This window comes from Pongo pygmaeus, chromosome 12 (assembly GCF_028885625.2).
Source record: "Pongo pygmaeus isolate AG05252 chromosome 12, NHGRI_mPonPyg2-v2.0_pri, whole genome shotgun sequence".
NCBI classification, from domain to species: Eukaryota; Metazoa; Chordata; class Mammalia; order Primates; family Hominidae; genus Pongo; species Pongo pygmaeus.
The window spans coordinates 60,254,762-60,267,107 of NC_072385.2; the positions used below are offsets into that span (position 1 = coordinate 60,254,762).

A 12,346-nucleotide genomic window follows, 5' to 3' on the forward strand; every position below is an offset into this window, starting at 1 on the left:
GAAATTTCACTTTTTGTAATGTAGCCTATGGCTATAGTATGAGTTCACATCCTGGCATCATCACTAACCTGGTAAGCTTGGGCAAATTTCTTAGTGTTCCATGCTCAATTTCTCCATCTGTAAAATAGAGATAATAATAACAGTAATCAGGTTGTGGTGAGGATTAAATGATGAGTGTAGGTAAAGCTCTCACTACCTGTCAGATAGTGCCCATAGTAAATAACGTGCAAATGTTAGCTAGAATACTGTAATATTATTACCCCATCAATGTACCACATATACATAAAAGGCTATATATAGCCAGATCCTTTATAATAGTGAAAGACAGGAAACTATCAAGTTAAAAAATTATATTCATCTACACAATGAAATACGCTGACGAAATTGTTACCAACACTATAGATCAACACTATAGATGGGTATCATTATGGAAAAAATAAAAAAAAAGGTACAGTGTTAAGTTAGTTACAAGAGTACGTATAGTATGAAAATGATGTAAATAAGAATGATGATGATAATGTGATTGTTGACTAAATGGATGTTGACTAAATAGATGTTGCATGAATATGCATGAAAAAAATCTATAGGAATCAACCTAAAATGTGTTTGTGTGTGTGTGTACAGGATAGTGAAAGGTATTCTCGTTCTTTGCATTATAATTTTTAACATTTTTTTTTGCAGTAAGCCTGTTACTTTTGTGGGCATTAAAAATAATAGCCATACTCATAATCATAATAATGACCCAAACCACAAACTAATGATGGGCCACGAGCAGGGAAGAGAAAAGAGACAGAGAAGGACCCCGACACTTGGCCTCTTGCCTCAGGGGCTGATGATCACACTACTTCTGCCCTACTGGCTGTGGAAGCCCGGGGGCACTACAGAGGTCTTAGGAGCGGAGTTGGGCACTGCAGATGCTGCAACTGGATGCAGACTTCATCTCTGCTGCGGCTTCATTGGCCATGTTTTTTGTTACTCTGATGGCTGGCCCTGCCTCTGTCCCTTTTAAATAAATCCTTTAGGAAGAAAAATAAAAGAGGGAGTGGAGGGAGGGGGTAGGAGAGAAGAGAGGAGAGGAAAGGAAGGAGAAGAAAGGAGAAGCAGAGAGGAAAGAGGAGTGAGAGATGCAGTGCCCCTGCATCTCCATGGCCCCAGGAAGTGGGACATGGAACTGTTCCTTAGCTCTCGCTGTCAGAAATCACCATGGAGACAGAGTGCTGGCCTCTTCATGATTAATACTCCCAGGCAGCTGTCTTCTTGGAGTCTTTTAAAATATATACACTATTATTTGAACACAATGATATTTAGAGCAGAAAGATCAAGGTAGGGTGTGGAGGAGGGAGCAGTAGCATAACCAGAACTATGACAGGGGCTGAGCCCTCCCCAGAAGAGAGAGCAGGGAAGCTGCCTCTACCCTCCCTCTGCTCCTCCCCACCTCCTTCCCTGGATTCAAAGCTTCCAGTCCCATGCACTGCAGCATCAGCATCTGAAGGGCCAACCCAGCACCTGGCACTGGGCTGTGCTCAATGAATATTTGATGAATGAATTTCTTCATTCATTAATTCATTCAGCAAATGTTTGTTCAGTGCTTGTCTAGAAAGTGATTCTCCTTTGCACCTTTTCCCATGGAAACAGAAAATTCACTCTCACCTTCCCCAAGATCACACATACACACACACACACACACCCCAACAACTTACACAACAGCTCCAAAGAACCTTATATGTGCTACTTCTCAGCACTAGTTGTGACCCACTGTTTTCCTATCCATGGCCATCACTCCAGGGAATTCTTGCAGGGATGGGCACCAGCCAGCTCAAGTTTGCACATCACATCCTATTTGAAAGCTACAGGGAGATCCTCCATCTAAAGCCATCTAACAGTGAATCCTTTTGTAAAATTAATTATCTTTTCCTAAATTGTCTTATAGAGTAGGCTAGCCTGGACTTGACTCTCAGCCCTACCACTGAATAGAAGTGTGGTGTCGATCAAGTCGTTTGACCTTTTTGAATCTGTTTCCTCATCTGTGAAATTGGTCTCCAATTCCTTACTCCATAGAACTTTTGTGGAGACTGAATGATAAAATATTTGTAAAATGCTCAATGTATGTGATTTCCCTTTTCTCCCTTGTGTACATTTGTGTTTTTATATTTGAAGTGTGATTAAAATGGAGCTCATAGATCTAAGCTCCTCTCTCTTCCTTCCCTTCCCAAAGACCTTTATTTTATCTGGGCCCAGAATCTCTTTGTAAGCTGTTAAAATGTAGGGAGAAGAAGGGACGAGCTGGGAAGAACTACAAAATGCTCAGCCCCCTTTATATTCCTTCCCAGTCCTCAGAGAGCCAAAGGCAGATGCAAATTGCCCTCCAGAGGTAGCCATCCTCTGTGCCTGTGAGTGTGTGTATGTGTGTCCATTGGAGGTAAGTAGCATAGACATGGGGGTGTGAGCCATCCCACACCCAGAGCACAAGCTGTCTCTTCCCTATCTCCTTTCCTAATCACTCCTACCCACCCCCGAGCCCTGCCCCCAGGTCTGGCCTGTAACACAAGAAACTTTGGTGACTTGGACCCTTGTCCTAACACAGACCTAGTCCAACAGCCCTTGGCAGAGAGAAGCAATGGCTTGGCAACTCACCAAGAGAGTAGGGGAATTATCTGTGACTAAGAAGGAGGAGGAATGCTGTGGCAGAGGGAAGAACAGCAGAAGGGATGGGCAACCTGGGGCTGGCCAATCTGGCCCGACGGGGCGACCTGGGGAGACCTGGACACCAGCCCAGTCAAACTCCTCCCCTCCTCCTCCCTCTTAGGCAGTAGGATGCCAGAGTGGATTTGAGACATGTGTGCCCTGCGTGTCTGGTGTGGGCTCACCTGGCCTTGGCAATGCATTTGGATTAGAATCAAACCCTGGATCTGAAATAGAGTATAAGGAAAACCGTGCTTGGTGTGTCCAATCTTTACAGACATCTGCTGGGTTTCTGCATTTCCTACATGCTCATATATGTGCTACTAACACAGAACCATAGGCGCAGCCATTTAGTAAGACACACTGCAAGTGCATGACCCTGTGAGAACCTTTGTATGATTTGTGGACTTGAGGAGAAGATGCATACAAGTGTGTCAGCATATGTTTTGCAGGTGATTGTGTGAAGGGACATTTCTGTGAAAACACTTATAAGGTCACTGTGGGATGAGAAGTGGGCACCTAGTGCTGGAGATGGGGCTCAGGGTCCCAGCAGACATAAAACCAAAGTCTACCTTCTGGCCTATAATAGGCACTTAAGAAATGAATACTGAATGAACATTGAGAAACTGAATGAATGAATGTTTGGATAATGGACATAGGGTGAAAGGACTGAGAATGTGGTGGGGTTCTTGGGCTCTCTCTCTCTCTCGAAAAGGAGGGTACAGGGGTGGAAGAGAGGCTGGGAGCTGCCCATGATGCTGAGTCCGCCACCCCCAAAGGGCTTTGTTTCTATTTCAAAAAAGGAGAGAAGGAAGGAGGAGCCCTAGACCTGCCCACCTTACCCTCCAGCACACAGAGTCTCAGGAATTGATGCTCTTCATAAAGAAGAACATGCTATTCCATGTATTTATTTAATCCTTCCTCCCATGTATTTATTTAATTTGGTTCCAGAAAGGAGTTAAGTGAGCTATAATACAAAATAAAATAAACATTTTAAAAAGAATGAGAGAATGAGACAGAGGGAAAACCACAGCAGAAGAGAGATGAGACTAGGAGAGTAGGCAAGCTTCTTTGCTGGAGTTGGCTCTGATGCTTCTGCAGCCAAGATTCACAGCCTCCTTAAGGCTAGGATTTTTTTTTTCTCAAAAGAAGCCCAATTATTTCAACTACTGATTCCAGGGAGATATTTCCCGTGGATTCCCTGTGTGTTGCTGGGAACAACATCCTTAGAGTGAAAGTCATTTGTATGAAGGCAGAAAAAATGTTCTGCAGAAGCATCTCATACCCTGTGGGTGAGGGAGGAGTGAGCAGGAATTGGCCCTACTTTTCTGGAAGACAATTTGCCAGTTGTCTATCAAAATTTTACATATACTTTGGCACACAATTACACTCGTTGGAATTTATCTCACAGACACATTCACATTTATATAGTCAAGGATGTTGACTCCAACATTGGTATAAGTAAAAAGTTGGAAACTGCCTACATGCTCATGGACAGGGGACAAATCGACTAACTCAAGGTACTCCCTTGCAATGGAGTACTATACAACCTTGAAAAAGTATTACAGGATCTTTATGTCAGGACATGGCACAATCTCTAAGATATTTCAAGTGAAAAAAAAATAATAATATTGCAGAACAATGTGTATGGTTGGATATACATAAAATTCTTCTGAAAGAATACCCAAGAAACTTAAATGTGGCCACCTCAGGAGTTAGGAATGAAGGTAGGTGGAGAAGAGGGACTTTTACTTTTCAATTTAGAATATACCCTGTTGTGCTAGTTGACTTTCCTCCTACAATTAACAAGTATTACAGTCCTTTTTAATTTAAATTATTTTTCCTAGCACAAATTAAAAAAAAAAAAACTTAAAATGGAAAAACACACAGGCGTGAGCAAAAGAAATGAATGGCAATAATCTCTATGGTTTACTGAGTGCGCCTGGACGTTTATGTGCTCTCAGTTTCTCTCCACAGGAAATGCACAGGTGAGAAACTGACGTTAAGGGGGATTCAGTGTCAGGCTAGTAAGTGGCAGAGGGCAGATTCAAACCCAACACGGTCCTCCCCTGCTGCCCCTCGGTCTCTGCCTCCAGGTGGGAAGCGCATCTACCGGACGGTCGGCCCGGTGAGACGCAGCGCCCCAGACGGGCGCATCCGCGGCCCCGGCGCACACAGGGCTCCACGCTTGGGGAGCGCGCGCGCACGCAGCGGCGCGAGCCTGGCGGCGGCGGCGACAACAACAACGTCACAGCTCGAGCTTTCCTTTTCGGGAGTCCCCGGCACACATCCTGTGTCCATGTTTGGGCATTTACGTCACGGCGGCAGGGCCGGGGCCTCCCAAAATGGCAGTGGCCCGGGGAGTCGGAAGCCCGGAGCCAGCGCCGCCGCAGCTATATAAGTGGGGGGGCTGTGGGTTGGGGGAGCCCGGCTGCGCTTTGGAGAGGCGAGGAGCCGCCGCCCGAGGCCGGTGCGGGCGAGCGAGGGCGCCGCCGCTCCCCGACTCCTTTCCCAGAGGTGAGTGCCCGAAGCCAGAAGCCCGGGCGCCTAGGTCTGCGCGCTGCGGGGAACCCCTACCGCTAGCCTCCCCGCCACCCGCGCGCCCCCAAGCCCAGCGGGCGAGGCCCCGGGCGCCCCACAGCCGGCGCCGCGCCATGCTCCACCTTAGCGAGTTTTCCGAACCCGACGCCCTCCTCGTCAAGTCCACTGAAGGCTGTTGCGCCGAACCCAGCGCTGAATTGCCCCGGCTGCCTGCCAGGGACGCTCCCGCGGCCACCGGCTACCCTGGAGGTAAGGAGGGCGAGGAGGGGTGCTCAGACGACGACGGCGCAGCGCGGGGGCGCACCATACCTGAGAACCAGGAGGGACTGGGACACTGGAGCTATGAGAATAGGGGCGATGGGAAGCTTAGGAGTCCTGGGGTGCGCACCCCCATTCCCACCCACACTGGGCCGCCAGCGCCTCCGCAGGAACCTGTGCTGTTATCGGAGCGCCCTTTTGCCTGTGCACGTGTGTTTTGCGTGTGCATGTTTCTATGTGCTCCTTGGGACGTATGCGGGCCCCTACTGAATCAGAATGTGCAAAAGGCACTTTGTGTATATCCGTGGGCACCAAGAGTTTCGTAGGTAGGGGTTGTGGACTCAGGTGCACCCTTTGATGTGCCCAGAGCTGATTCCTGCTCCCTCCTCAGCAGGCGACTTCTTGAGCTGGGCTTTGAACAGCTGCGGCGCAAGTGGGGACTTAGCCGACTCCTGCTTCCTGGAGGGGCCTGCGCCCACACCCCCTCCCGGCCTCAGCTACAGCGGTAGCTTCTTCATTCAGGCAGTGCCCGAACACCCGCACGACCCGGAGGCACTCTTCAACCTCATGTCGGGCATCTTAGGCCTGGCACCCTTCCCCGGTCCAGAGGCAGCAGCGTCCAGATCCCCGCTGGATGCCCCTTTTCCTGCGGGGTCCGATGCCTTGCTGCCGGGTCCACCGGACCTTTACTCCCCGGATCTGGGCGCTGCCCCTTTCCCAGAGGCGTTCTGGGAGGCCTCGCCTTGCGCGGGTGCCCCCTCGCAGTGCCTGTATGAGCCTCAGCTCTCCCCGCCCGACGTCAAGCCCGGCCTCCGGGCGCCTCCCGCCTCGCCAGCGCTGGACGCTGTCTCTGCCTTCAAGGGTCCCTACGCGCCCTGGGAGCTGCTTTCTGTGGGGGCCCCAGGGAACTGTGGGTCACAGGGAGGCTACCAGGCCGCCCCGGAGGCTCGTTTTCCCGCAATAGGGACCAAGATTGAGGACTTGCTGTCCATCAGCTGCCCTGCGGAACTGCCAGCCGTCCCAGCCAACAGACTCTACCCCAGCGGGGCCTACGACGCTTTCCCGCTGGCCCCGGGTGACTTAGGGGAGGGGGCTGAGGGCCTCCCTGGGCTCCTGACCCCTCCTAGTGGGGAGGGAGGGAGTAGCGGCGACGGCGGAGAGTTTCTGGCCAGTACGCAGCCTCAGCTTTCCCCGCTGGGCCTTCGCAGCGCCGCCGCGGCAGACTTCCCTAAACCTCTGGTGGCGGACATCCCTGGAAGCAGTGGCGTGGCTGCACCACCTGTGCCGCCACCGCCGCCCACCCCTTTCCCCCAGGCCAAGGCGCGACGCAAGGGGCGCCGCGGCGGCAAATGCAGCACGCGCTGCTTCTGCCCGCGGCCGCACGCCAAGGCCTTCGCTTGCCCGGTGGAGAGTTGTGTGCGGAGCTTTGCGCGCTCCGACGAGCTCAATCGCCACCTACGCATCCACACGGGCCACAAACCCTTCCAGTGCCGCATCTGCCTACGCAACTTCAGCCGCAGCGACCACCTCACCACGCACGTGCGCACCCACACCGGCGAGAAGCCCTTTGCTTGCGACGTGTGCGGCCGCCGCTTCGCGCGCAGCGATGAGAAGAAACGGCACAGCAAGGTGCACCTCAAGCAGAAGGCGCGCGCCGAGGAGCGGCTCAAGGGCCTCGGCTTTTACTCGCTGGGCCTCTCCTTCGCTTCTCTCTGAGCAAGAGATGGGTTTATGGGTTGGGGCGCCGCCGTTCGGCGCGCACGAGATCCGGGCCGTTCCCCTCCCCGCTCTTCTTCCAACTCCTCCTCGCACGCCCGAGGGCCGGCCTCCGGTCCGACTTCCAGTTTCCTTGAAGCGCCCGCCGCACACGCCCTATTCAGCACCAGCTCCGCGGACAGTTCCCGCGGTCCAGGCGCTGTCTTCCCTGTCAGCCGCGCTTTGGGGGAAGTCTTCTGAGACCACCCAGTGAATAGGCACTACCCTGGGATTCAAGACAGTCTTTTGTAACTGGCACACGCCCCACGCCTTCCTCTATAACCCCCAGAGACAGGCTGGGGCAGCGCCAAGGCGGTCTCGCGCAGGACTTTGTACAGCAGTGTCTTATCCAGCAGCCATTGGATGTAACGTTTTGCTTTGGGGTTTTTTTCCTTTTGTTGTTGTTAATTTTTGTAAAGCAGACGCTACTCTCAAGCAGTTGACAAAACTGTTTATTTTTGCAATTAAAATTATTGTGCTAAAAGCTTACTGAATCTGCCATGTAACCTCCTGACCCTTCCCCTCAGCTTCTCCCCCAGGACTATATGTGCCAGAAGATAAAGGAGATCCCCACGCTCATGCGGTACAGGCCCTGAACATATTACACACCCACTGTCAGGCACACCTGCCAGGAACTGCAGCACAGAGTAGGCATTCAATAAATGTGTGTTGGGTTAATGAACGAATTTAATCACAGCTTACCTAAGGGCTGGAGGTGTTTCTGGAACTTCAAAGTGGTTAAAAGGCGTAGGTGTTCAACATTATGTATATATTATTCTCCTTAATCCTCGCATTCCCAAATAAAGCAGGCATATACCTCATTTCAAAGATGTGGAAGCAATGTAGATAGCTTGCTGGAACATTGTAGTTAACCCAGGCTAGGAACAGACAGGTCAAACAAATCTGTCCAACTTCAAAGCCAACCCTCATTTTTCAAACCCAGAATGGAGGCACCTAAACTTGATAGCACTGATTGGAAAGGCTTCCTACCAGAAGGTGAGAAACAGGTTTGGCAGCTAGAGGGAGCTCCAGGCAGTAGCGACAGCAGCAAAAGGCTGCAGTATTTTGGTGCTGTTTGTGAAAGCCCAGAGTGTTCAGTGTCACAGAGGCTCCGGACAGTATCTATGCATCTGTTCAAGAGTCACATGATGTCAGGACCCAAAGGGTCTCAGCATTTAGCTAGAGCACACCTGAATATAGCTAGGAGCAGGCACTTGCCAGAGACTGATGGTCACCTTAGTTGCTCTTCCCACAAAAAGGATCTTCTCCAGGTGGCATCAGCCTACTTTCCATTCAGCCGTACGCCTGCCACAGCCACTTTTCTCCAGCTGTCCTTCCAAGGGAACTCTTCATGGCTTTGGGATCAGAGGAAGGCTAGGAGGGTAATGAGGAAAGCATGACCTTGTAATGGTGAAGGTGGCCCCTTTTTACTCTTTGAACTCCCCACCCAAAGCTTTTCCACTCTTTCTGGCCACCTTGGGCAGACTTTGGAGCATTAAAAGGCTGCTGTGCTCTCCATCTCTCTGCTCCAATGACTCCTCTCTGGTAAGGAAGAAAGAAGGCCTGTGTCTGAGGACTTCATTCTTTTCTCTTCTGAGCTGAGCTGTTCTTGAATTAAGAGAGCTTACAGCCCTATGATGCCAGATCAAACCAGCTTCTGATCCTCTTGCTTCTTTCTTCACCCCTTCACTCTCAGATATGCTCACCCTCCACCCCACAGTCCAGCAGACCAGAGACAAAATGATCAACTCAGAGAATTCCATCCTTTTCTCTCCCCAGGTGTTAAGTGCTTTCATGTGGCCAAGTATCTTGTATCTAAGAAACTAATTTGTGGTAAAGGATTTAATATTACCTCTTCTAGGAGAATTAACATTTTCGAACAGTAGCCTGCAGAGGGCAATGTTTAACCCTATGAAGAGGCTCAAATTGTAGACTGTCAGGCACTGTGATAAGTGGTAGATTCATGGAGACACAAGATAATGATGATCCTCATTGTCTTACTATTTAAGTCACCACACCTTTCACTTATTAGGCATGGGCCACCTGACTTCACTTTTCATGAAGAGTAGGGCAAGAAAAGCATAATGGCCCATATTTCAAGCAACTGGTCCCAAATCACACAAGCTGAACAAAGGAGGAAACGCAGACAGTGGGTGGCTGGCCTCTGATCACCCCTATCTTGCCCTCTCCAGCAGCATTCCAGCAAGTGCTATCAGCTCTATTATTCTTATCCTCACACCCACCTAGGCCTAACATCACTGATGAGAATATTGAACCCCAAAGAAGTGACTTAGTAGTAGTCCTGATACCAGAGCCCAGTCTGGCTGTGTAACTCCTAGCTGAGAAGTTCCTGCTATGTCCCAAGGGACACTGCTCCCATTTATTGGAGCTTCCCCTAGGGATTGTGAGGGATGAGAATGTTAGGCTACAGATGGAAAGAATTAAAACCAAACAATCTGAAAATCAATCCAAACCCAGGACCCAACCAGAATTGGAGACCAAAGAGCTCATTTTCCTTATTTGCTCCTCTTTTACAACTGGTCCTCAAAACATGAGTGTTTTCCTGGACCAGTTCTTAGCTCTCTTCTTTCCTATTTCAACACTTTCCTTACAGAGTGCATTCATTGCCAGGCCTTCAGCTATTATTCCTATGTAGAAGTCAAACAGCCCCATGGTTCTAATGAATACCCCCATATGGATGTCCCACCACCATTCCAAATACAGTCTGTCTAAAATCAAATCACCCTTCCATATTTCTGGTAATAGCAACATTATTTGATTCCCTGGATTCATCTAAGTAACTACAGCTCTGTGGGATTCACTTTTGCTTCTTCCCACCCCACACATCCAGGCTGTCACTTAGACTTGTTGAATCTTATTGTAATTCTTCAGGGTCTTCTCTACTCTCATTCACGGTACATTGTTCCAGGTTACGTATTATAATCTTTAGCTTGTGAGCTCAACTTCAGTGGGGATTTACTTGGGCAGCAATACTCTGTGGCCTTGGGTGATGGTATGTTTCTCCTGAGCAGTTTCCTGTTTGCTTCTACCAGACACTCCAAGAGTATCACCTGATGGAGACCAATCTTTTGTTAATTTCTTGGCTTGAGGTTCTTGTAACATGCAGATGTTTTGAGTTCAAAGTCCAACTCAAGTAGTTATAAATTCTCAGAGACAGTTCCCGCTTCTCTAACCAGGATCCAGGTCAGGACAAACAAGCAATATGCCTCCCTTCCTATACCTTCTGAGGTTAGTCACAGCACATCTCATGCTTATATTTCTTGGTCTCGGTCCCCCTATTTTGGTCCATGTAGATTTTTTTCCCTTTCTTGCAAGCTCAGCTGAGCATTTCAGGAGATGTCTGTTACATTTTATGAAGCAATCCACATATTTTGTAGCAAGAGAGTCTTTGGGCTATCTAGTCAACAATGTTGTTGAAAACTGAAGCCAGATGATATTAATTCTTCTATTAAAATATTTCCCACATTTATCCTCTCTGTGCCTATTGCCAGCACCTTAGTCCATGCCACTCCCTCCATATACACATATACCTTGGCTATGTCAATTTCATAGAATCACATAATAGCGTTGCAGTTGGAAGGAGTTTGTAAGAACATCCTGTCCAGGCCAGGAATGGTGGCTTGCGCCTGTAATCCCAGTACTTTGGAAGGCCAAGGCAGGTAGGTGGCTTGAGTCCAGGAGCTCAAGACCAGCCTGGGCAACATGGTAAAACCCTGTCTCTATTTTTTTTCAGTATTTTTTTTTAAAAGAATATCCTGTCCAAACTCACACTCTACAGAAGAGAAAACTGAAGCCCAAGATGTTGGGGATTTTCTGAAGGGCACACAGATAATAAGAGAATGAAATGGGCCTTGAACCTGGGCCTTCCAGTTCCAAGACCATTGCATATCTAAATATCCACTCACTCCACAGATACTGAGTGCTACTACATGCTGGGCCAGCGATTCCCAACTATTTTACTTTCTGGGGCACCTGAGAAATTTGACACACACATCAGTAACAGAGGCTCACTGAAGTCCTGATTCTCACACTGGAAAGGTAGGAAAAAGTAATACAAATCTTGATGAGGTGGGATATGGGGGGGAGTTTGAGAAAGCAACCCAGAATGTTTGCTATTTTCTCCCTCTTCACCCCAACTCCTGTACCCTATTTGAGACAAGGCTACACTATGCCAAACTGCTTCCTGTGGTCCCTCTGCCTCCATTATGCCTCTTTCATTCCACATTGCCCAGCATTAATGATGAAAATTTCCTAATACACCATTCACAACAAACAAGGGCTTCATCCCAAACTGACCAAGGTTTCCACTCTCCTATAAAAAAAAATACCTATTTTTCACCCTTGCTGTCAAAGCCCTCTATATCTGATCCAAATTCACCTTCCACCCTCCTCTGTCATCTCTCCCTTTGTGCTTTGCTCTGCCACCTCCCTTCCCCCACTAGCTATCCAAATACTCCCACCCTTGAGCACCTTCAAGGGCAGAAACCTCATTTGTTCTACATGTGTGGACCCCATATCACCAATTCTAACATGAAAGTGCTTAATTATTGTGTCAATTAGTTGAACAACAACAAAAAAAACCCAAAAGGAGAAGAAGGGAAACAGAAAGGGGAAGGAGGAGGGAAGGAAGGTGGTTGGAGAGCATGAAGCTGGCAAAGAGCGAGGGAGGAGAAAGGATCAGGAGGGAAAGATGGGAAAAAGCAGGACTGAGGACCGAGTCTGCAGCAAGGGGCCCTGATAGGCACCATAGGTCTCATGAGTGGGTCTACACCTCTGGCTAGTCTGGGTCTTTCCAGCTCTTGCTGAGCCCACAATTCTCTGCCTCAGCTCTGGGACCCCACAGGTGTCTCCGTCACTGAGCTCTCTCTCTCTTTTGGTTTCTCTGGTTCACATGGAGTGGGATTCAGTTTAACATTTTTAGAACTGTGGTTCCCATAACAACCAAGCAGGAACTGTTGTCTGTGAAATGTAGCATGGGCACACATGCGCACAAATACACATGCATACATTCACAGACATGTGCACACACATGCACACATGTGCAAATATGCATGAACTCTTATCCACACATACATGCACACATGCATGT

At 49.0% G+C, this 12,346-nt stretch overlaps 1 protein-coding gene across 2 annotated transcripts; it reads left to right on the forward strand.

Moving 5' to 3' along the window:
• Nucleotides 1-4,859: 4,859 nt before the first annotated feature.
• On the forward strand, nt 4,860-7,720 carry EGR4 (early growth response 4). 2 transcript variants are annotated; one of them, XM_054473590.1, is made up of 2 exons: nt 4,860-5,472; nt 5,873-7,720. In XM_054473590.1, the coding sequence occupies exons 1-2, from the start codon at nt 5,028-5,030 to the stop codon at nt 7,195-7,197; spliced, it is 1,770 nt and encodes a 589-aa protein (XP_054329565.1). In that variant the 5' UTR covers nt 4,860-5,027; the 3' UTR covers nt 7,198-7,720. The 2 variants fall into 2 exon arrangements, with proteins under 2 accessions (XP_054329565.1, XP_054329574.1); XM_054473599.1 differs by having other exon boundaries at nt 4,891-5,472; nt 5,876-7,720.
• The last annotated feature ends 4,626 nt before the right edge of the window (nt 7,721-12,346 follow it).